The sequence below is a fragment of the Wyeomyia smithii genome, chromosome 3 (assembly GCF_029784165.1).
Source record: "Wyeomyia smithii strain HCP4-BCI-WySm-NY-G18 chromosome 3, ASM2978416v1, whole genome shotgun sequence".
Taxonomy (NCBI): domain Eukaryota; kingdom Metazoa; phylum Arthropoda; class Insecta; order Diptera; family Culicidae; genus Wyeomyia; species Wyeomyia smithii.
This window is the reverse complement of record NC_073696.1, coordinates 106,647,901-106,674,500: the sequence shown is the minus strand read 5'-3', so window position 1 is coordinate 106,674,500 and position 26,600 is coordinate 106,647,901. Positions and strand designations below refer to the sequence as shown.

General features: G+C 37.5%; 1 protein-coding gene across 2 annotated transcripts in view; it reads left to right on the top strand.

The window, feature by feature from the left end:
* The window catches only part of LOC129729951 (insulin gene enhancer protein isl-1), a 101,594-nt gene extending 75,790 nt beyond the window's left edge, over positions 1-25,804 (top strand). Inside the window, exons 2-8 of one of the 2 annotated variants that reach the window (XM_055688878.1) lie at positions 4,441-4,630; positions 4,705-4,835; positions 4,907-5,119; positions 22,735-22,855; positions 24,338-24,500; positions 24,581-24,793; positions 24,892-25,804. In XM_055688878.1, coding sequence (XP_055544853.1) covers positions 4,441-4,630; positions 4,705-4,835; positions 4,907-5,119; positions 22,735-22,855; positions 24,338-24,500; positions 24,581-24,793; positions 24,892-25,080 — 1,220 coding nt within the window. In that variant the 3' untranslated portion in view covers positions 25,081-25,804. Of the gene's footprint in view, positions 1-4,440; positions 4,631-4,704; positions 4,836-4,906; positions 5,120-22,734; positions 22,856-24,337; positions 24,501-24,556; positions 24,794-24,891 lie in introns of both variants that reach the window. The other variant, XM_055688877.1, reaches the window with a different exon arrangement.
* Positions 25,805-26,600: the final 796 nt, after the last annotated feature.

Below are 26,600 nucleotides of genomic sequence, written 5' to 3'. Positions count from 1 at the left end.
ATGAGATAATGGTTTCATTTGACGTTACGGCCTTATTTCCTAGCGTTCCAGTGAATAAAACCTTAAACCTTTTAGAGGACTGGCTTCTTTCCCAATATTTTGATAATACTTGGAAAAAGAAAGTTGACAGTTTGTTGAAACTTTCACGCCTTTGCATGAAAGAAAACTACTTCACATTTCGTGGTAAATTTTACAAACAGACTAAAGGGGCACCAATGGGGAATCCTCTTTCTCCCTTTCTATGTGAGCTCTTCATGGCAAATATAGAAAGTACATTAGAGAAGAGGAACATCTTACCGATTCGATGGTGGAGGTATGTGGATGATATTTTTTGTATTTTGAAAAGGGCGGATCTTGAAACTTTTTTCATATCCCTTAATAATACCCATAAAAATATAAACTTCACAATTGAAAAAGAACTTAACAACAGACTCCCTTTCTTGGACGTCGTTGTAGTCAGAAAGTCTACGGACTTGGAATTTGAAATTTATCGGAAACCCACGAATACAAAACGGGTAATACCTAACACTTCAAACCATCCCTTCCAGCAAAAAATGGCATCCTTCCATTATATGATCCACCGCATGGAAACTTTACCTCTAAGTGAAGTAGCCAAGCAAAAGGAACTGGAATATATTTTCGAAATTGCTAAACTTAATGGCTACAATGAAAGTATCATTCAAGCCATTGTCGATAAAAAGAAGCGTGCTCAAATTCGGAAATCTTTTACAACACTCACCCCAATAACAGAAGATCTGAAAAGGGTAGCCGTTGAATATGACGTTAACTTGACACGCCCACTTCGTTCAAAATTTAGAAAATTTGGGATGGATATTGTCTACACTAGTAGAAATACCCAACTCAAAACAAAATTAGGGTCTACCAAAGACCCTATTGATACCCTGAACAAAGCTGGAATTTATAAAATTGCATGCAGTCACTGTGACATGGTTTACATTGGACAAACTAAACGTAACCTATTGATACGTTCCAAAGAACATTTCGCAGAAGTGACCAAAGCAAGTAAAGTTTCAACAAATGCCCCACCACACCATTTCAAATCAAAAGTGGCTGAACATATTTTTAACGAGGAACATCCACTAACTTCGGATAACATTCACCTCCTCCACCCCGTTAATAATTTATGGAAATTAGACGTAGCTGAAAGTTTAGAAATTTATAAACAACACTCATGCACGCTTCTCAATAAAGACGCAGGTAACCACCCCTCATGGCTATTCAATCTGCTTCCCAAAAACCCCAGACATGGTACGGTAAACAATCGACCGCAGAATTCCCTACCTAACTCCAATTAAGGGTGCTAAATTTTCATTTTTACCTACTACAAATAAAAAAACAGGATTTACGCTTTGCTCTTTACCAGTCCACAAAAGCACTGAGGAAGACTGTACGTCACAGTCGAAATATATATTTGCGGACTGAATTTCGATATTTATTTCCAAAAAATTTAGTAGAGTATAACGTAAACCGATAACTATTTCTTTGATTGATCTGGGTTCAAAATGATGCTTGGGAATCACAGGAAAGAGCCAGTGTAATTCGGAATCTACTAATCTGGATCTTGGATCCTCACTATACAATTTCGCGCGGGATGTGGGTATTTTACAATCTCTGAGTATCCAGTCACCGGGAGACAGTATATTTGTAACCGTATCATAATTGCCACCTTGCTTGCTGCGCGCCCCATCGCCTCGTTCCAGTCGGGTCGTTTATCAAGAACCATTATCACCGGTTTGTCGTCCGACATTCTTACGACAGGCCCAGCCCACCATAGTCTCCCGATTTTCGCCGTTTGAACGATGAGTGGTTCTCCCAGTAGCTGACGCAACTCGTGGTTCATCCGCCTCCGCCATGATCCATCTTCCATCTGCACTCCACCACACAGGTGGTACGCGGCACTTTCCGTTCGAGGGCGCGTTGGTCCTCCACGAGCATGGTCTAAGTTTCTTGACCGTAGAGAACTACCGGTCTGATCAGTGTTTTGTAGATGGTTAACTTCGTGCGGCTGTGGATTTTATTCGAGCGTAGCGTCCTCCGGAGTCAAAAGTAGGCACGATATTCTGCCATAAAAGTCGACGGATTTCTCTACTGGTGTTGTGGTCAGCAGTCACCTTTCAGCCCAGGTACACGAACTCGTCTACACGAATTCGTGGTGGGAGGTTAATACTGTCTTCTTTGGAACCTCTTCCTCTCATGTACTTAGTCTTCGATGCGTGTATGGCCAGCCCAGTTCGCCCGGCTTCAGCTTTCAGTCTGATGTACGTCACCGCCATGTTCTCAGGGGTTCGTTCTACAATATCAATGTCATCGGCAGAGCCAAAGACCTACTGAATATCGTGCCAGTCGTGTAGATACCAGCCCTACGAATCAAACCTTCCAAGGCGATGTTGAAAAGCAAGCACCACCTTGCCGTAACCATCGAGGGACTCGAGAGTGTCCCCGAAACTCGACCTACGCACATCACCCGAACCATCGTTAACTTGAGCAACCGTGTCAGTTTATCTGGGAAACCGTAATCGTACATAATTCTCCATAGCTGATCTCGATCGATTGTATCGTACGCCGATTCGATAAACAAATGATGTGTGAGCACACTATATTCACGGCACTTCTGTAGGACCTGCCTACCACGAACTCCCTTTTTTTGCCTGTATGAACTTCCTCACTGCGACCAGAATCGTAGATCTATTGTGAGATATGCCCGGGTGTCTGCTGTATCCCGCACTTCTAATGTTAGCAATACCGCTATTGAGAATTGGCATGCTTATTATAATTGTTTATCAGTGCTTATATGTAATACTCTTTCTTTTACATGCTTGCTTTCCTACTGTACCGATGCTAGTTCCTCTTGCCAAATATCACCAATTATAATTCCCTGGAGAAGTTTCGCTGTGCGTCCTTCTAGCCAGTTTTATTAATAAGAGGGACTTATGTTTTTGTTAAGATGAAGTCACGCAAAGGTGTTATAGATTTCAGCGTAAAGGAAGGGTAAGTAGTGGGGAGCCTGAGAATGAACCCATACTTAATAGTCCAGTTTTGACATCGAATGGCCTGATTCTACTAAGATTCGAACCCACGACCATTCGCTTGACAAAGTGGACTCTGTAACCTTGCGGCTACGCAGCTCCCTACGAACTCCCTTGCAAACGGTGATAGTCGTCAGCACAGAATTTAAGATGTATTGAAATCCTTCTCATTCGTTATTCTATATTTCGTTCGTTTTTCTCTGACTTACTAAACGTAAATTCAATGATGATAGAAATTCAAGGCAAAATTTAGAAACGAAAAATACATACATTAACAGATTTTTTAAGAAACTATAAAATAACATCAGCCCCAGTGCCAGTTGACACGCGGTACTCCTCCATCAGATTCGAGTGTTGAAACTTTATTTCCGTATTGATGTTCAAATTTTTAGATAAGAATCGTTTCAATTGGCCATTGATGCATAGAATATCAACATATCTTTTCGTGGGTAGAGTAAATGGAAAAGTGAAATCAGCGAACTGCCCACAAACTGTTTCATATAACTTTAAAAACAAAAAACTTTTCAATTTCAAGCGCCGGGGCACTCTTCGCAAAAGTTCTCCTTTTAGCAATAACTTGCCCAACTTTTTCAACCTAAATTCGGAATAACCACACCAATCGGAAGCAAGCGAGCAGACGAAAAATCATCCCGTCCAAACCTTTAGACCGTGTATTCATCCTACGTCTAGATCCGATTACCGCAATAGCTTCTGGCCAAACGGCTATTCCGCACACCCACACAAAGCCGAATTTATATACAATCGGGGATTGAAATTCACATTAAAGTACGGAAACGTGTACTGATGTGGTACCCTCCGATTTAAGCACATTAAAGTAGGATTTTAATACATCCGTCCTTTCCTATACAACACCGAAGGCGAGAGCAACACCCACCGGAGCACCAGCGCTAGCCGCTGTAGGATGGTGAAACAGAACGAAACCACTAGCACAGTCAGCCCCAGCAGTCGTCCCCCTTCCCGATTTTCCATCTCCCCCTCAGCGACACGGGCTGGCGTAACGCAAAATCTACCCAAACCCTCCGCTCTTTCCTACTTGTGAAGTCCTTGTACAGAGCGGAAATGCTTTACCCGGCGAAAAGAAAAAATCAATTGTCTTCATCCTTTGATTTTACGAAAGCTCGCTATTTTGTTCCCGTTACTTGCCGTTCATAGCATAAACTGAACTCGAAACAAACAGAAAATATGGCTTCCAGTAGTAGACATTTCAAGTTTACGTGAAGAGGAAACAATTGTCCTCCATTTTGCTACAGATCTCGGAAATAAAGAGAATGAAAAAAAACATTTTAGGGATTTATGTTACATTCCGTCCCCATGTAATCGAGCCGTGGAAAATCTATACTAATCATATGCTCATTTTCCCGTACATTTGCAGAAAAGGAACGCCTCTCGCTGTGTGTTGGTTGTGGCGGTCAGATTCACGACCAGTACATCCTACGGGTAGCTCCGGACCTCGAATGGCATGCAGCGTGCCTCAAATGCCAGGAGTGCAGGCAATTCCTGGACGAGAACTGTACCTGCTTCGTGAGGGACGGTAAAACGTACTGTAAGCGAGATTATGTTAGGTGAGCTTCATTAGCGCGTGTTAAATTTATTAGAATTAATTTCAATCAAAATTGTTTCGTGTTTTTCTCGTTAGGTTATTTGGTGCCAAATGTGATAAGTGCGGGAACTTCTTTAGCAAAAACGACTTTGTTATGCGGGCGAAAACGAAAATCTACCACATTGAGTGCTTTCGATGCTCCGCTTGTACGAGGCAGTTAAACCCGGGTAAGAGCTACTTTTCATGGTTTTGTAACGTTACAAGCACATCCTAACCATACACTCGTAACGCATTACAGGCGATGAATTTGCGTTGCGCGATGGGGGCGCCCTGTACTGTAAGGAAGACCACGACATCCTGGAAAAAACCTCCCACAACAGTCTAGTGCAGAACGTGGAGCCGAACAACAACATCAGCAGCAACACCAATCAGAATAGCAGCAGTAACATTAACAATAACAACACTAGTTTAAGCAATAACAATCACTCGAGTGAACTTGGATCGATGTCGGGTAAGTTTGTTATTCTACTTGAAATGTTGCCAAAGCGATACACAACTTGCAAATTAAGGAACATCTATGTTTTCTCCGCTTACATGGGGGACGGCCACTTCACTAGACGGTAAATTCTTCAGAAGAAAAATCAGAGCAACGCGCCGGCAATCATCGCTTGTCGCGTGCTTATCAATATCTGTTTGACCTGATAATTAATAAATTGTTGACGATTCGGCCACTTGTTAGACACGCCGACAAAGCCAGCCGGAAAGTCTTTTCTCTGTGCCGCGTTTCCTGGAAGAGTCTGCCGCTTAATCATCGATTTGTAAAAAAAATTCTAACAATTGAATCAAATATAATAATTCTTCTAACTTTTCAAGTTTACAGAAAAAAACTGCGCTCATTGTGAAAATATCTTTTAGCTTCGCAATTGTCAATGTTAACATTCATTTAGTATTCAGTAACAGTACCTTGAGCAAAAACTAGTAAAAACAAGGTCGGAATCTCCTTTGCCATCGTCGTCGTCGTCGCTAGAGATAGAACCGCGCTATGTACAAAGGTGCACAGAGTTGAATAACGGCCGATCCCTTGTCACCGACTGTTGTCGGACATTGTGTTCACGCGATGCCGCCAACATCAAAAAGGTTTTCCATGGAAACACGGCGATAAAAGCTTACATTGTGGCCGCTAGTATGTAGCACTTTGTGTGGGTAACAACAAACATCGAATCGAAGATTTAAAGCGCCGCTTTTCCTGAGTCCTATCGAGTAACCATGGAGATCGGTAGCTAAAGCAGTTTAATAAGTCTTGACGAATTTTAAAACAAAGATAAATAGGTAACAAACTAAATCTGTATGTCGATGCTCATTAGAATAAATAAATTATTTGGATTAGAATTATGTGCCTAATATTATATGTTTGCTTCACAAACTTTAGGTCATCTCTGTGACAAATGTTTTTGCACTTAATTTTCATGGTTGTTATTGACGTTGTAAGTAACTAAATACAAGGCGAAGGCAGGATTATTCGAATGACGCGTTTGCACAGTTCTATCAGCCTCAATTCACTGTCGAGAGCTGCTTTCCGCGATTAACACATAAAAAGCAAAGCCTAGATGGTTATCATTTTGTTAAGACCAGCATCGGGGGAGTGAAACACTTCAACTAAAAATACATGCACAGCTTGACCATTTCGATTAAAATATCTTTTTTTTTTGTTTTGAGTAATTCAGCGAACTAAGATTAGGGGTCATAAATTGTCGTCTTTGGGTTGATGCCATGTGGGAATAAATAAGATTAATGTTACAGATCAAATTGCTACATCTGTCGGGCACCGTTATGTACGATAAATTAAATTTCACATGTTTCAACAACATGCACAGCCGAACAAAAACATCACAGCCTTATTATCCAGTGTGCGGTATTGAGTAGCTTTTTTTGTGCTTCACAAACACCTGGACCAGACTAGATTGGTATTTTTTTTTTTATCTGACCGCTCCATTGAACCTGGAGCTGAAAATGTGCCCGTCGCGCGGCAAAGCAAAAGGCGAAAAAGATAAGTCCGCTTCTCGAGCAACTGTAATTATCTCCAATACGGAATTACAAAACTTGTATAAACGGAAAACAAAAGAAAACCGATAAGTTAGCTTCGTACGTACAATATATGCAATTGGGCCGCCGAGGCATACTTGCTTTGGCCGTGGCGGTTTGCTTTCTTGCAGGTTACCAAGCCTGTGTCTTTCAGGGTAGGCAACCAGAGGGCAATATGCTAGTACCTACCAATAATTTGATTCTTAGAGCTTATTTTTATAGTGAAAATGGGGCACTCCTTATCGACTAGATCTATGCTTCGCACTATGTTTTCATCGTAGAACTAGAAGCGAAGTCATCATACCAAAGCGTTCCCGAAGTTAATACGCAATGATTCTGCCCGCCGATAAACTTCCTCAATCACCATACTGCAAATATGGTGGTATAACATTGACAAGAGCTGCAACGTCCAGTAAATTTTGTCCTGTTGCACATTTTTAGGGTCGACATTCGACTAGCGGAGGGCAACCTCTATTCTACGCAAAAACTTATTATGGAATAAACGCTATCTAGTGAAAAAAATTTGTGTCTCTATTTTTTCACATCTTTTGAATTTGGTTAGTTTACAAGATAACTAAAATTTCAAAAGTTTCAAATTAATTAATATTATAGCTAATATCTGCTTTCGGGGGGTCGAAATTGATATCATGAGATAGTTATCTTGCATTCGAGTCGCCGTTGGAGAAAGTTCTTAGACTGAATACAGGACATACTAGTACACTGAATTGACGAGAGAAAATGCGTTTTAAAAGGTTATTAACGATGTCTGATAGCAACTTTTGAAAAAAAAATAAAGGGCTGAATTAATTTCAATTGCGATTCGAGGATAGGGTAATGTATCATGATCGGACCAATTTAGACTATTTTCAAGATTCATCGCTTTTCATGTCACATTTTCACCATAAATATTAGGGGCCACCCACATTCCACGTGGACAGATCTTAAACGATTTTCAACCCCGTCCCCCTCCCCCTCGGTGGACAACTGACCATATAAATTTTGAAAATTTTGTATGGACCGTGGACATTACACAGACCCCCCTTCCCCACCAGGCTGTCCACGTGGAATGTGGATGGCCCTTTACATGTAATCATAGATAAAATACATTTATCGGCAAAGCCTATCTGTCTAGTTTACAAAAATAAAAATTTATAGCAAATCCTACGTAAATTCACTTAAATTGGTCGTTTTCGCTGATCCTAAAATTTGTATTTTGATCGGACCAGGGTGAATCATGATCAGATTCAAAAATGTATAATCGGACCAGTGTTCTTCTAAAACTTCAAGCGATTTTTTACTTCGCATGCTGGGTTTTACTTGATAAATTAGAATGCCCAATGCCGCCTTTTGGCGGGCTTCAGTCGAAGTTCCGAAAAGCTTCAATAAATACTTAAAAAGTGTTTATAATGGTTTATAGTGATTTCACCGAAGTCCGTTTAAAAAATTAATTTGGGCACTAGAGGGTTAATATTTTGTGACAATTCAGAAAATTTGGCCATAGAATTACCTTTTTATCAAAAAAAGAACAACTGTGAAATATTTCATCGGGAACGATGATCAGCATCGATTTGCGAAGTTGTGTGGATTGCCTCCACTAAGTTACACTCCTCCCACAATTATGGATCTTCCACAAATACTGATCACTTTTGTGTCTCAGTTAAACTAACGGTTCGAAGGTATGTAACATTTTTGCAGTAAAATATGCCATTTTCGCTAGCTTTGAACACAGAGAACATCGTTCTAATTCCTAGATTGAGGTTTTTTCTATAAGCGTGAAATATTGTCTTCCAGAATATATCAAAATATTTGTCGTTTTTTTTTTTTTTCAATCAACGTAAGTAGCACGCTCATCATTCATAAGGTTCATATGTGATAAAATTGCTAATTCTCGTGCAAAAAATAACTTATTTAAAAAGATAAAGGAAAGTTCTTCACGATTCATCAACATGTTGATGGTTGATAACGATTTTTCTGTAAAAACTAGTTATTTTCTAAGTGTTTCATAATAGGGACCGAGACAAAATAGTTCTCTACAAATATGGATCACTCCGATTCAAATGTGATTTACACCAATTAAAACACCCTCCCAACTTATATTGAGCTCTAAACGGAAGATAAACAGTGCTGAGCCTTTGAAAAATATAATTTCCAAGGCACGAGGGACAGGAAAGTTACGTAAAGCGGCAAACTGTTACGATGTACCGTATACAATGGTTCATTGCTACCTTCGGGAGCGACAGACCTGAACTCTCGATCTAACTGCAACCTCAAAAGCCACATAAAATGTGGCCAGGCCATGCGGGATCTTTAATACGATTTGGAATATGTTATTTCTTCAAATTACATAATTCGAATAAGGTTTATTGAATGAATTCGTTGCCAGAGGCAGTTTTTATTAGGCTGATCCATAATATGATGCGAATTGTTTCATTATTAGAACCGCTCTCAAAAGTGATCCATAATTGTGTATTTGGTGAGTTATGAAATAAAAATATTTTCTAAGAAATATTCACAAAACATGGAAAGAAATACTCAATGAAGTGAAAGAATACATATTTCTGTGCCTGAAAACATTTATAGATTACTTATAAACAATAAAATTGGTCAGCTATGATTTTTTGAATTCATACATCTTCTGAAGTGATCCATAATCGTGGGGGGACTGTATATTTTTCCTGTTTAAAGCATAGCGGGATGTTTGCCGTAGCGTTTCACCAATAGTTCCGACTTTAAAGCAAATATTTCGTATGAAAAGTGTTCCTACATTGAATTTAAATGTTACAGAAACATATCACTAGAAAATAAACTGCAATCTTTGAATATTTGATTCTCAAATCCCTGCTCGAAAACAAGACTCGATAACGATTATGTGAAGCAAATTGTGCTTGAAAAAAGTTCATTTTTTTTAATAATAGTAATATTTAAGAAATCTGGATGAAACCTTGATTACATCATCAAAAGAAGTTGTTGCTAGAAGATGATGCTACTACAAATTTGATACAGTTTTTTATTCAATAGTTGAGAAATCTCGCATATAAAAAAATGGTTCTATCATGGTACATTTTGTAACTAGACCGATCATGATACAACACCCTACTCGAAAACTTGATTTAGCCAATACCAGGCTTATCATTTTGCCTCAGAGAACCACCAGCGTGTAGGGGGCCATCCACATACCACGTGGACAGATTTTTGACGATTTAAAATTTCAATTAAAAAGAGTTGAATTTTTTTCAATTTTTTTTTTAAATAAACTTGACGTTAATAATAACTTTTAAAAACAAGTCCAGGATGGAGAAATGAAAAATAAATTTTTTAAGGTAGATTATTTTTTTTTTATAAAAATTCTTGTTTTACACTTATTGCAGCGTTATTCTGTACAGTAACACAAACTCGAATTCCTACACTACAATTTTTAACAATTTTTTCAGGAGAACTACCAAAAGCTTTTTGATTCAAAATGACTCTCTGCATCTTTTAAAATCATCAGAATACAAATATTTTGAAAAATGCTTGAATTAGAATTTTTATAAAAAAAAAATCTACCATAAAAAAATATTTTTCATTTCTCCATCCTGGACTTGTTTTTCAAAGGTGGGTATTAACTTCAAGTTTCTTTAAAAAAATTGAAAAAAAAAAATCTTTTTTTTTTTAAATTGAAATTTAATATAAATTTTTGATTTTTTTAGTCAGAAGTGTATATTTTTTCTATGATGCATATTTAATTCCCTACAACTCGTTCTCAGACAGTTTTTCACTACAACTAACGGTTCTGGTAGAATATAACTCATGGGTGTAAAAAATCTCTCCATCTGTGAAAAATGCTCAATTTGCTAAGACAAATACGTGTGCAAAGTTTCATTCATATAAAAAATGGTCGATTAAATTTTCGCGTATTTCCAGGTCATTCGGCGCGATTCTGCTCAAGAGTGATTCACCAATTTTGTTTTGCTCGGCTCTGGTGTAAGCAGCAAGAGTTTTAATTACACTGGTGAACACAGGTGTAGCCCTACAGCTCAAACTGGAAAAAATAAAAGATTATAGCTTTTCAACCATTAGTGTGAATTTTAGTGCCCCTAGCCACCAACATGTTTTCAGAGACTCGAATAAGTTTTCTCGTGATCATAACGTAGAAACGACAAACCCGGCGAGCACTGACTTTGACGTAGTTGACGCGCAACTAAGGTGCAAAAATTTTTACACGCTGCGCTCGTGCTGGGTACAAAGTAAGCGGTGAAGTCCACTAGGGTGGGGAATGGTTATATGGAAAAAACGAAATTTGATAGCACAAAGCCAGAACCAAATTTTTTTTGTTCTGTTTAGGGCCCCAATCAATCCTAAATTTATTGCAAGTCGATTGGTTTTGTCTCCGCTTGGCGCATTGCATTTTAAATTTATATGGAGATTTGTATGGAAAAACCAACTTTTTTGCATTTTTCATTCTAAAGAGCTCAAAATGGCTCAAACCATAGGTTTCATGACTTCAAACGGTAGGTTTTTTGATGCCTAACAACTTGGCCGAAGACACTAATAAGCTAGGGTGTCTCAAAAAAATACTAGAGCTGTTCAAAGTTGAGAAAGAAGCATTTAAACCGACATACTTAACTTTGAACAGCTATATCTCTTCTTAGCACCTCTCAGCTCTTTTGTGTCTTCTACAAAGTTGTTAGGCATCTAAAATACTATACTTTAACATAATCTAGTGCATTATTAGAGCGTTATTGAGCTCTCTAGAAAGGTAAATGCAAAAAAGTAGGTTTTTCCATATAAATTTTCATACAAATTTGAAATGCAATGCGCCAAGCGGAGACAAGACCAATCGACTTCAGGTAAGTTTAGGGTTGCTTGGGATCCCAAAAGGAACCAAAAAAAACTTGGTTCTGGAAAATCGATCATTTTTCCCCACCCTAATGTCCACTCTGATAATTCCACATATTAAGGAAAATAACAAGCCTGGTCAACACTCTGAAAAAGCGATTTGCAAAACAATTATCATTAAACACTATCAAACCAGAAAAAACCGCAAAAATCAAATTCACCAGAAAAAAAAATCCGTCTAAATTGAAAGAACGTGAAAAAAGATGTGTAAAAAACTATGTAATTGGTAGCTTTATTGCAATTCTTTTATAACTCTTTTTTATAACTCAAAAAAGACAAATCCCAAATACAATTTTTTAACTTCTGAATTGCACTCTAAAGAAGCATTTTTACATGGACTTCGGAGTTTACGCCGATTTTGAAAATTTCGCTGTTTGCAAAACCTACGGCATTGCTTTAAACTCACTTTTGCCTATGTTGTAACGCATTTTTTCACACCGATTTCGGAATCAACGCAGTTTGCTACATATTTTTATTAATGGGAATAACAATAATTACGCGTTTTTACGCAGATTTTGAGAAATACAATGGGGCACTCCTTATCGACTAGATCTATGCTTCGCACTATGTTTTCATCGTAGAACTAGAAGCGAAGTCATCATACCAAAGCGTTCCCGAAGTTAATACGCAATGATTCTGCCCGCCGATAAACTTCCTCAATCACCATACTGCAAATATGGTGGTATAACATTGACAAGAGCTGCAACGTCCAGTAAATTTTGTCCTGTTGCACATTTTTAGGGTCGACATTCGACTAGCGGAGGGCAACCTCTATTCTACGCAAAAACTTATTATGGAATAAACGCTATCTAGTGAAAAAAATTTGTGTCTCTATTTTTTCACATCTTTTGAATTTGGTTAGTTTACAAGATAACTAAAATTTCAAAAGTTTCAAATTAATTAATATTATAGCTAATATCTGCTTTCGGGGGGTCGAAATTGATATCATGAGATAGTTATCTTGCATTCGAGTCGCCGTTGGAGAAAGTTCTTAGACTGAATACAGGACATACTAGTACACTGAATTGACGAGAGAAAATGCGTTTTAAAAGGTTATTAACGATGTCTGATAGCAACTTTTGAAAAAAAAATAAAGGGCTGAATTAATTTCAATTGCGATTCGAGGATAGGGTAATGTATCATGATCGGACCAATTTAGACTATTTTCAAGATTCATCGCTTTTCATGTCACATTTTCACCATAAATATTAGGGGCCACCCACATTCCACGTGGACAGATCTTAAACGATTTTCAACCCCGTCCCCCTCCCCCTCGGTGGACAACTGACCATATAAATTTTGAAAATTTTGTATGGACCGTGGACATTACACAGACCCCCCTTCCCCACCAGGCTGTCCACGTGGAATGTGGATGGCCCTTTACATGTAATCATAGATAAAATACATTTATCGGCAAAGCCTATCTGTCTAGTTTACAAAAATAAAAATTTATAGCAAATCCTACGTAAATTCACTTAAATTGGTCGTTTTCGCTGATCCTAAAATTTGTATTTTGATCGGACCAGGGTGAATCATGATCAGATTCAAAAATGTATAATCGGACCAGTGTTCTTCTAAAACTTCAAGCGATTTTTTACTTCGCATGCTGGGTTTTACTTGATAAATTAGAATGCCCAATGCCGCCTTTTGGCGGGCTTCAGTCGAAGTTCCGAAAAGCTTCAATAAATACTTAAAAAGTGTTTATAATGGTTTATAGTGATTTCACCGAAGTCCGTTTAAAAAATTAATTTGGGCACTAGAGGGTTAATATTTTGTGACAATTCAGAAAATTTGGCCATAGAATTACCTTTTTATCAAAAAAAGAACAACTGTGAAATATTTCATCGGGAACGATGATCAGCATCGATTTGCGAAGTTGTGTGGATTGCCTCCACTAAGTTACACTCCTCCCACAATTATGGATCTTCCACAAATACTGATCACTTTTGTGTCTCAGTTAAACTAACGGTTCGAAGGTATGTAACATTTTTGCAGTAAAATATGCCATTTTCGCTAGCTTTGAACACAGAGAACATCGTTCTAATTCCTAGATTGAGGTTTTTTCTATAAGCGTGAAATATTGTCTTCCAGAATATATCAAAATATTTGTCGTTTTTTTTTTTTTTCAATCAACGTAAGTAGCACGCTCATCATTCATAAGGTTCATATGTGATAAAATTGCTAATTCTCGTGCAAAAAATAACTTATTTAAAAAGATAAAGGAAAGTTCTTCACGATTCATCAACATGTTGATGGTTGATAACGATTTTTCTGTAAAAACTAGTTATTTTCTAAGTGTTTCATAATAGGGACCGAGACAAAATAGTTCTCTACAAATATGGATCACTCCGATTCAAATGTGATTTACACCAATTAAAACACCCTCCCAACTTATATTGAGCTCTAAACGGAAGATAAACAGTGCTGAGCCTTTGAAAAATATAATTTCCAAGGCACGAGGGACAGGAAAGTTACGTAAAGCGGCAAACTGTTACGATGTACCGTATACAATGGTTCATTGCTACCTTCGGGAGCGACAGACCTGAACTCTCGATCTAACTGCAACCTCAAAAGCCACATAAAATGTGGCCAGGCCATGCGGGATCTTTAATACGATTTGGAATATGTTATTTCTTCAAATTACATAATTCGAATAAGGTTTATTGAATGAATTCGTTGCCAGAGGCAGTTTTTATTAGGCTGATCCATAATATGATGCGAATTGTTTCATTATTAGAACCGCTCTCAAAAGTGATCCATAATTGTGTATTTGGTGAGTTATGAAATAAAAATATTTTCTAAGAAATATTCACAAAACATGGAAAGAAATACTCAATGAAGTGAAAGAATACATATTTCTGTGCCTGAAAACATTTATAGATTACTTATAAACAATAAAATTGGTCAGCTATGATTTTTTGAATTCATACATCTTCTGAAGTGATCCATAATCGTGGGGGGACTGTATATTTTTCCTGTTTAAAGCATAGCGGGATGTTTGCCGTAGCGTTTCACCAATAGTTCCGACTTTAAAGCAAATATTTCGTATGAAAAGTGTTCCTACATTGAATTTAAATGTTACAGAAACATATCACTAGAAAATAAACTGCAATCTTTGAATATTTGATTCTCAAATCCCTGCTCGAAAACAAGACTCGATAACGATTATGTGAAGCAAATTGTGCTTGAAAAAAGTTCATTTTTTTTAATAATAGTAATATTTAAGAAATCTGGATGAAACCTTGATTACATCATCAAAAGAAGTTGTTGCTAGAAGATGATGCTACTACAAATTTGATACAGTTTTTTATTCAATAGTTGAGAAATCTCGCATATAAAAAAATGGTTCTATCATGGTACATTTTGTAACTAGACCGATCATGATACAACACCCTACTCGAAAACTTGATTTAGCCAATACCAGGCTTATCATTTTGCCTCAGAGAACCACCAGCGTGTAGGGGGCCATCCACATACCACGTGGACAGATTTTTGACGATTTAAAATTTCAATTAAAAAGAGTTGAATTTTTTTCAATTTTTTTTTTAAATAAACTTGACGTTAATAATAACTTTTAAAAACAAGTCCAGGATGGAGAAATGAAAAATAAATTTTTTAAGGTAGATTATTTTTTTTTTATAAAAATTCTTGTTTTACACTTATTGCAGCGTTATTCTGTACAGTAACACAAACTCGAATTCCTACACTACAATTTTTAACAATTTTTTCAGGAGAACTACCAAAAGCTTTTTGATTCAAAATGACTCTCTGCATCTTTTAAAATCATCAGAATACAAATATTTTGAAAAATGCTTGAATTAGAATTTTTATAAAAAAAAAATCTACCATAAAAAAATATTTTTCATTTCTCCATCCTGGACTTGTTTTTCAAAGGTGGGTATTAACTTCAAGTTTCTTTAAAAAAATTGAAAAAAAAAAATCTTTTTTTTTTTAAATTGAAATTTAATATAAATTTTTGATTTTTTTAGTCAGAAGTGTATATTTTTTCTATGATGCATATTTAATTCCCTACAACTCGTTCTCAGACAGTTTTTCACTACAACTAACGGTTCTGGTAGAATATAACTCATGGGTGTAAAAAATCTCTCCATCTGTGAAAAATGCTCAATTTGCTAAGACAAATACGTGTGCAAAGTTTCATTCATATAAAAAATGGTCGATTAAATTTTCGCGTATTTCCAGGTCATTCGGCGCGATTCTGCTCAAGAGTGATTCACCAATTTTGTTTTGCTCGGCTCTGGTGTAAGCAGCAAGAGTTTTAATTACACTGGTGAACACAGGTGTAGCCCTACAGCTCAAACTGGAAAAAATAAAAGATTATAGCTTTTCAACCATTAGTGTGAATTTTAGTGCCCCTAGCCACCAACATGTTTTCAGAGACTCGAATAAGTTTTCTCGTGATCATAACGTAGAAACGACAAACCCGGCGAGCACTGACTTTGACGTAGTTGACGCGCAACTAAGGTGCAAAAATTTTTACACGCTGCGCTCGTGCTGGGTACAAAGTAAGCGGTGAAGTCCACTAGGGTGGGGAATGGTTATATGGAAAAAACGAAATTTGATAGCACAAAGCCAGAACCAAATTTTTTTTGTTCTGTTTAGGGCCCCAATCAATCCTAAATTTATTGCAAGTCGATTGGTTTTGTCTCCGCTTGGCGCATTGCATTTTAAATTTATATGGAGATTTGTATGGAAAAACCAACTTTTTTGCATTTTTCATTCTAAAGAGCTCAAAATGGCTCAAACCATAGGTTTCATGACTTCAAACGGTAGGTTTTTTGATGCCTAACAACTTGGCCGAAGACACTAATAAGCTAGGGTGTCTCAAAAAAATACTAGAGCTGTTCAAAGTTGAGAAAGAAGCATTTAAACCGACATACTTAACTTTGAACAGCTATATCTCTTCTTAGCACCTCTCAGCTCTTTTGTGTCTTCTACAAAGTTGTTAGGCATCTAAAATACTATACTTTAACATAATCTAGTGCATTATTAGAGCGTTATTGAGCTCTCTAGAAAGGTAAATGCAAAAAAGTAGGTTTTTCCATATAAATTTTCATACAAATTTGAAATGCAATGCGCCAAGCGGAGACAAGACCAATCGACTTCAGGTAAGTTTAGGGTTGCTTGGGATCCCAAAAGGAACCAAAAAAAACTTGGTTCTGGAAAATCGATCATTTTTCCCCACCCTAATGTCCACTCTGATAATTCCACATATTAAGGAAAATAACAAGCCTGGTCAACACTCTGAAAAAGCGATTTGCAAAACAATTATCATTAAACACTATCAAACCAGAAAAAACCGCAAAAATCAAATTCACCAGAAAAAAAAATCCGTCTAAATTGAAAGAACGTGAAAAAAGATGTGTAAAAAACTATGTAATTGGTAGCTTTATTGCAATTCTTTTATAACTCTTTTTTATAACTCAAAAAAGACAAATCCCAAATACAATTTTTTAACTTCTGAATTGCACTCTAAAGAAGCATTTTTACATGGACTTCGGAGTTTACGCCGATTTTGAAAATTTCGCTGTTTGCAAAACCTACGGCATTGCTTTAAACTCACTTTTGCCTATGTTGTAACGCATTTTTTCACACCGATTTCGGAATCAACGCAGTTTGCTACATATTTTTATTAATGGGAATAACAATAATTACGCGTTTTTACGCAGATTTTGAGAAATACGCAGTTTTTAAATAAAATACTTCTCTCAGGAAGTTCGGCTACATAGGGATTATAATGAAAATATAAAACCGAAAAAAGCGAAAAATATGTCAACTTTCAAATGCTAATAAATCGGTTAGTATTCGATGGATTCCCTTCGTTCTTGCAGCAATAGATTGGAAAATCTTCTAAGATTCTTCCCAAATGCAGATAATTGTAATTTTATTATTCAAACTATTGTACTATTGAAAATAGTCAAGCCTTGTCAAAACGAAAAATTCGGCCTCTGATTGGTCGTTATATGATTGCTTCCCAAGCACGGTCGACAGAATCATAGACCTTGCCATTTGAAATGTGCAATTTGGCCTATATAAGAGCCTGTTTCACTCGAAGCCGCTCATTATAATTCTAGACTGCAACAGGAGCAGCCCTCCCTTAGCAGCAGCAGTGGATACAGCAGCATAGACGTGCACCGGATAACGGCCACAGCTGTGGTATGGCAACGGATAGCGGAGCGCGTCTCAGCATCGATAGCAGGACCAGGTAATGCAGGGCAGCGGATACCAATGACAACGGAAGCGTCCACTACTGTGGCAACGGGGATAGCGCAGCGGTTGACGTTGGTCTCAGCGTCTATATTAGCAGGGCCAGCTGATGCAGTGTGGCAGTTTAGTGAGATACTGTCTCTGAGCGATAGCAGGCACACTAGCAAATGCATCCGATGAGAGAACGTTCTGGAAAACTTTTCAGTGTTTATTTCCCCCAAAGAATATTTTATTCGCACTGCCAGTGATAACGCAAAGATGTGATTGGCATCTTATCAAACATTGAATTAAACAACAAATTGTCCTTTTCAGGATGAAATAAAAACCTAATTAAAGAGTTAATATTTTCTCTTAAATCAATTTTCACTTTCAAGAAATTTGAAACAGATATATATTTGGCTTCATCTCCGTGTCTCAGAACGTTCTGAATTATCTTTTCCTTCAGTCATGAGCACAGCATCCGAAAAGCTTTCATTATCAGCATAAAAATAATTTTTTATAATCAAAATTCAAAAAGTATCAAGTCCAAATCATGACAAGCAACTATATTATTGAGAATGGTCAATCCTTGTTGAAGCGCGAAATTTGACTGATCTGATTAGTCGTTAATATGATTGCTTCCCAAGCACGGTCGACAGAATCATAGACCTTGCCATTTTAAATTTGCTATTTGTCTGTATAAGAGTAAGGATGGGAATTATCGACTGAAATGGCTATCGATAGTTATCGATGATTTCCTACTACTATCGATAAGTTTTTCATCCCTATATAAGAGCCTGTTTCAGTCGAAGCCGCTCATAATAGTTCTAGACAGCCGACAGCGACAACAGCAGTCTTCCCTTAGCAGCAGCAGTAGCAGTGCAGTGGATAGCAGGCGGATAACGGCCACAGCTGTGGCATAGCAATGGATAGTCCACTAGTTGCAGTGGATCTCAGCATCGATAGCAGCTGGGCCAGCTGATTCACTTTAGTGAAATGCAGTCTCTGTGCGATAGCGGGCACTAGTAAATGCATTCAATGAAAAGTTGACTCAATTTGACAACACATGAGCCGTCTAGTTTTGAGTGTTAAATCAGCTTTTCACTGTTTATTTTATCACAAGGAATACTTTATTCTCACTGTCAGTGATAACGCCAAGATGTGATCGGTATCTTATCCGATATTGCTTGCTTTATTTGGTACGAAATTTGTTCGCCCAAAATTCTTTATCGGGCGAATACATATATATATATATATATATATATATATATATATATATATATATATATATATATATATATATATATATATATATATATATATATATATATATATATATATATATATATATATATATATATATATATATATATATATATATATATATATATATATATATATATATATATATATATATATATCTGTCATACTATTAAACAATAGCAAATATTTGTTCAAAATTCTGTTTGCTTGAACGATAGCAAAGCCTATTGCTCATTTTGTAGCAAATATATTTGCTATGTTATTGATAATGCGAGTTATGTTAAAAAAACCTGCGTAGATAATAAAGCAAAGTTTCCATTAGCAAAACAGTATTTCATATTATTTTTTGTTCTGGTTCATACACGATAGTGTTTAATATTTCATAATTTTTTTGTAATTTTGTCGTTTCCGAAAAAAGTACAGTGTAACAAAAATCGTGTTTGAGAACAAAAGCTGAATAATAATAATAAATATATTATCTCAATTAACTATTTTTTTAAAAATCTAATTTTTTACAAAAACTACATAATGCACTACAATATTTATCTAAAAACGAGAAAATTTGGCTTGTTTACTTCTGGCTCATGGGTCCTTCTCACATGTTCGGCGAGATTTACGCGGTTTCTCTTTACGCGAATTTCACAAATAATGGGTTTCTTACTTATGCGGATTTTTGAAATTACGCGAATTTCGGAAATAACAATTTTTTCGTATGCGAATTTTGAGATATACGCTTTATAATTTCCGAAATTACGTAAGTTTTTACAAGTTTTGGAATTTACGAGACATGCACTAAAGTCGTCTTTTATGTGTTTTTACGCAGAATTTAGAAAGTATGTCATTTGTATTTACGCTGATTATGGAAAATAAGTTTTCATACGGATTTTAAAATTTAGGCAGTTATTTATGAAGGTTTTAAGAATTTACACGTTTTTATGCGTCACGAAAAAGCGACTTTGGTGTATAAGATTTGGTTTGAGTATAAACTAAAAACTTCCTTTAAATTCAGAGTTAAAAAAAATGTTTTTGCGAAAAATGTTTGTTCTGTTTTTTGAATTCAAAATTTTAGAGTAAAAGTAGCAGTAGTTTTTATATGAAAATTTGGATAATTTACTACATTTGAGTCTTTGGCCCCAAGTTTGTAGTTTCTATACTTCCCTAGGAACTATTTATCGGAAACAAAGCTTAAAAATAATTTTAAAAATTGTTACCAAAACTTTTTCCTGTAAAATGGCCCGTCCTGCAATGTATGTACAACTTATTAAAGATAATTCAAAAAAAAATTGAGCATATGTGTTGGAGAAAAATTTGAGTTTTTATTAAACTTTATTTTTTGTGGATTTAAACAATTTTTCAATGCGATATTGTCGAAGGAAAATTTAAACAATTAGATTTTTTTAAATAAGTTTGAGAATACTGCTATCTATTTTTTTTATATGGCAAGTTATGCACGATTAATCGATTTTGCTAATAATCGGAGTAAAGATAGTCGTCTCTAAAGTTCAAAAAGAAATTGGAAGTCACTAATCTTGCTGTAGTCATCTTTGGTTCTTTCGCCGTGTGTTGCAATTTCTTTTTTTTTTCTAATTTATTCCAAGGTGGTCGCTCGCTAACCAGTGTTTGAACCAAGGTGGGCTGTAAGTGGCCTTCCGAAGGATTTTTGAATTAAAGCATTTTTTACATGGATTTTCGAATAACCGCGATTTTTTACGCGGATTTTTAAAAACTGTGTTTTTTTCACGAGGTGCATAACTCCGTAACCCTCCTAACTGGTCTTAAGGAACGGTAGTGGCCTAACAAACCAGTCGTCGTAGGTTCGAATCCCGGCTCGAAAGCGACTGTTAATGTCAGCAGAATCGCTATCCTCGCAATTGTCCTGTACTCTTGACAGCTGGCCTCGGAGTCTGTGTATAAAACACAGATGGTCAAGTACTGATTCAGAATGTAACACCAAGGCTTTAATGTATCCATAAAAATCCAGGGTGCACTCACTAAATTTCGCTAAGTTCTGAGAGGGTGCTGCTGACAACCGAGTCAAATAATCTGAAACCTATCTACTAGAAATGTTGCAAAATTCATCTTAACAGAAAATCTTTCTCACAAGGTAATATACCCAATTCCAGTGATAACCTCAACTATTCACGGTATGCGAAAACTACTAATTGATAGCTCGACTTTGGTCCAAATTCAAGGTCTGTTCGCCGCTTTTGTTTAAAACTGATTGTCATTAAACAGCAAAAGACTTTTACCGGCGCAAAAAGTGAAATGCTTTTAGCAGTCTGACCCACTGAACTCTATAAAAACTTTGCGTACGTAACTTGATTCACCATAAATCGTACCTTGTCTATGAGGATGGTTGTAACGATGTTCTTCGGCCATCTGCCGCACAATTCGCTGACCGGCATTTCTCCGCTGAGGAGCAATTATCATACAAGCATCAATAAAGCTCCTGTGCCGCAGCGCGCGGCTGCTGCAGCTTGGTAGTGAAAACAGTAGTCACAAGAGCATCACCATCAACCGCCGGGAGGCAAACCGAAAGAACCCCGAAAACTGAGCCAGTGTTCCCTCGGGCCGGACGTTCGCGGTCGTTCGGCGTGAGCACCTTTTGCTACCTCACGGAGGCATGAGCAAACTGTGCCTGGGCAAACGCAGTTTGCTTCTTTTTTTTTGCTGTTAAATACTCCAAATTGATTGTAGCTACAATTAGCACAGCGGTTTCCAACCACGTTGGTTGCGCGGCCTGCTAGAAAGAACCAATCCGCTAGTCGTTTTTAAGGAAAACTGCTTAACTTCACTTTTAAGCGGTTTATCAGAAATCCTGTTGAATATTCATAATTTCATATCCACTAAAGGACCTCGAAGGGCCCAGTGCTATAAAACTTCACCATCATACATTTTATGTTCAATTTATTATTTCGCAGCCAGTACCTTACTGCATTTTCCAAACATCCAATTCGGCGGAGGCCGCTTTGGGGTTTCCTCCACAAGCAAAGGGAAAGAAGAAAAGCAATCATCTCGAAAAAAAATTGGGAAAACGCATTTTCAAATTAAATCAATAGTTTCTTACGCGCTGTACTGAGAAACCAAATGGTGCACATTATACACTCGCTATTGACCCAAAGGAACCGCAGACCGACGCGGAGAATGCTACAGATTATGCCCGGGTCGAATGTCTGGATCGTGCGGTTCAGACTGGAAGCTGAGGTGGCTCGTAGAGGAAGACCGCTGGTACGGAATATGTATTATGGTAATTACGCCCGGTCTGTTCGGCTCGCAATCGAAGGATAGACTTTGCGTACACACCAGGCAGACACACAGATTCACACATTCAATAGCAAAGCAGGAAAACTGTACTAGTAGAAGCAATTGTACTTAATCACGCGACGGCGAAGATAAAAAGCGAATCTTTGCTGTCGACTTTGCGGTTCTCTATTTTTTTCCGGTGTCGGTGTTTTATTCAGTTGCCTGCTTCGCCACCGACCAAAGTATATAAGCATTTTCGATTCTGAAAAGCTTCGTCTTTGTAGTTTGGTGGGTTCCGAGTACGCCCACATAGGTGGCATAAATTGGCAATATAAAGCAACAATTAGCGTCACCTGTGAGCAAAGGAGAAAACAGTTCCGGCGGAAATTTGAACCTTTCTGCATGAATTTGATGGTTATTAAAACCCATATTTTTCCAAACTATTTATTCCAGACTCCGGGAGCGAATCCGGCTCGCACAAGAGCATGCGAGGCAAGGGACCCAGCGGTCCATCCGACGGTAAGCCGACGCGAGTGAGAACGGTGCTCAACGAGAAGCAACTGCATACCCTAAGGTTCGTATATAGTATAGCTATTCACTGTCTCGTCGGTGCACATGGAAAAGGGCAATAAAATTTTATGATACTCACGATTTAAACGTACGTGCTGATCACACCTTTTTGGTTAGCTCGGACAATTTGTATAAGCAAATTCAGCCGCCCATTACAGAAAGCTGCCAGAGTCACGAGAGCACAATCGCTCCGGCTTGCAGGATGACCTTTCACAACGCAATGCTACAACGGGCCACGTTAGGGTATGGGCGGTTTAGCGTTTTCATCTTTTGCCACAATCACGAAAATGTAGCTCCGAATTTCTAATCAATTTGTGGAGTAAACAACAATTTTTGAAATTTTAACATAAATAATGAGGTGGAGAGAGTGATAGAACGAACTAGAATATTCAATGACTGAAAAACTTGAGAACAAATAAACAACATAACATAAAAGAAGAAAACGTAAAGTGGTAAGCCTCTGGGCTGAACGCTCCGGTAATGTAGACTTCCTGGTTCTCAAATATATATGACAAAAATCCAAGGTATTTCTAGAGATATCAAATTGTCATCAGAGAACTGTATAAAATTTATAGAGATGATTGATAATGACATTATTTTTTATATATATATGACTATTTTCAAATTTTTGCGTTAAAAATTCTAAAATACCTTTCAACAGTTCAAGTAATTCGAACAATTATTAATAGCTACAGGTTAGAAATACTTTTTTGTCCTTTCCACTCTTGTCACTGTTTAAAAAATGTTTCATAGTATAATTTCACTATGAGGCAAAAAATGGATGCGAAGACTTCAACGTAGTTGAACCGCTCTACTCGAGTAGCCCGATCTGTATAATGGCGCCTACTTCGGATCGCCCTGATGCATGAATGGATTGAATCGGCAGTGGAGACAACCGTTGTTGTACTCTCATTCAGCTGCATCGACTGCATTGTGTTTGTGTTTGCCATTAGCATTATCGCACCGGTGGTGATAGCAAAGTAAACATTTCTCTGAGCAAATTTGCGCATCCTTTGTGCATTTTTAAACTTCACAACGAGCAACGAGACAGCAAAACATCTCTCGCATACTCCACCACAGTGAAAATAATAGCCTTCTACTTGACTGGACATGCCTACTAGAGGGATTACAATCAAGCTTATTTTAACTGTGTTCGCTCGATGCGGTCAAAAGATACCATTCAGCCATGAAGAATGCAGCTTTGGCCCGTGCCTGATGCATTGCCCACTCAAATGGCTAAAACCAATGTGTTTTTTTCTATCTCACAAATAAGAATAATATTTACTTTTCTACCTCGCGACTACTGGTATTGTCAACACTGTCAGTGCAAAGAGTAACAATTTCGTCGCCACCGATGCTGGCGCGAAGAAAACTAAAACTTGCTATGCTTATATACAAAGTCCATTTAGTTAATAGCAATTGACTAATTAAAACAAGTTTTTGTGACACTTTGTAATGTAAATTTCCCCCATTTTCTTCCTCGCAGAACGTGCTACAACTGCAACCCCCGGCCGGATGCGCTGATGAAAGAGCAGCTGGTGGAGATGACCGGCCTATCGCCCCGCGTCATACGAGTCTGGTTCCAGAACAAGCGCTGCAAGGACAAGAAAAAAACGATCCAGATGAAGCTACAGATGCAACAGGAGAAGGTAATAACCAGTGTGAACACTCCCGGAGCCTTCATGACCACAAGCACCACTAATAGTACTTCCTTGCAAATCCCCAACAGGAAGGTCGAAAACTTGGCTACGGACTGCAGGGAATCCCGATGGTGGCCAGCTCCCCAGTGCGGCACGATTCTCCGCTGAACCTGCACGGGTTGGAAGTGACCGCCTATCAGCCCCCGTGGAAAGCTCTGTCCGATTTTGCACTGCACTCAGATCTGGACAACAATGGCGCCATAAACACCCATACACCTGCATTCCAGCATTTAGTTAATCAGGTATTCATTCTTTTCTCATTTCGGCTTTCGACCATATTTAGTTTCGACCACACAAATTTTCTAAACATTCGCTTTAATCCTTCTCATCTCGTTATTAGATGCACGGCTACGACGTAGGTGTCGATGGAGGTGGTGGAGGCGGCGGAGGTGGTGGTATGCCAATGCCACCACAAGGGCAGGGTCCACCGCTAGTGTCAAACATAGACGTCAGCGGACACCATCCCGACAGTACGGATTCCTACGTGACATATCTGGAAAGCGACGACAGCATACAGGGCAGCCCGTAAAAATACCCCTGCCGAGGTTGGCCAATCCTTTTACTTCTAGTAGGACAGACGTTATCATTTATTGGTGCCACAAGCACAAACAACGGCAATATCGCAGTGTTGGTCATTGATTTCGGTTTTCTTACGAAAAGATATTATGTATAATAATTTATTCGGCAATACGTTAATTTCAATACCCTCAGAATTCTAGCCAATCGTACTTTAATAGTTGTTTTAAGGTTGTGTCAGCTTCAGATTGCTCACATATACGTGCAAACGCAGTAGAAAACAGTTTCATTGTAAATAGTGTAAAATAACAATAAATCTTAAACGTAAGAAAATGTTATTTGGGCATTTTTCCCTCCCTTGAAAGGTAGCATAATCAAATTCAAAGTTAAAATGGTCTCCTAAGTGTTAAGGCATTAGTTCGTAAACGGAACCCTTCATGTATATAACGTTTTAATTTAATAGTCTTACAAGTCATCTGATTGCACGCAATGAAACAAAGACAAACTACAAAACGTAAAATACGTAGTCGAATGTCAAATCAAACTAGACTTCAACTATCGTGCATAAAACATTAGGGTATAGAGAGGAATAACTGTAACTGTAAAATTATGAAATCACTTTTGAGATTTAATATGAAAATTGCAACTGAAAGCAACATTATATTGTAAAATAAAACAAAATTGTACGATATAACAGTGTGACTGTATGGGAAAATAAACTAGATCGATTAAACAAATATTCGAAGCTTGTTTTTTTTTTTTTGAATTTACATCGAATTTGTACTACCAGATATCACATTGTAATTTTTAAACAGCTGAAATCGAACATTCGTGTCTAACCAGTCATTTAAGGTGAAACGGTGTTGAATCCACAAATGGTCGACTTCGAGCCACCACTTCGAATTTGCAAAGACCCAAGATTCGGTAATAGTTAATGCGTCACCTATGGAAACGCTATTTTATGTTTGCTGTGCCGAACACTAAGTCGGCCATTTGTGGCTTCATCACCATTTAACCTTAATGTGTGTTTAAGAACTGGGCTAGAAGATGAAAGGACAAACCGGCAAGCGATATCTGTGAGCAGCTAAAGAAGGTTTTTTGTCAGATCATACTACCTCTCGAAATTGGTTTAGGAGGAGCATATCGAAAAGTATTCGTGAATGTTTAATACGTTGTTACATACAAAGACGTGCAAATTATTTGACCGTGTTTTCAAAGAGTAACTTATTCACATGTCAACGGTATAAACACAAATCCCTCCGTTAAGTTAGTTAATTAGTTCTCAAAGTGTCATGGATCGAGTTGGTTACTAATATGAAAAGTTTTGCACATCTTCAACCAAATCGCAAAACGAACTGAAATTCATCCAAATTTTGATCCGAGCAGCCCTGAATTGGACCGGCAAGTCGTGAAAGTTTGGGTAGCACTGCTACAAGCAGTAGCTTAGAATGTATTGTTTACACTGTATCATTATCGCGGTTCGGTAGGTTATGCAAAAATGCTGCGAATACAACGTGCCCACAAACTCCTTAT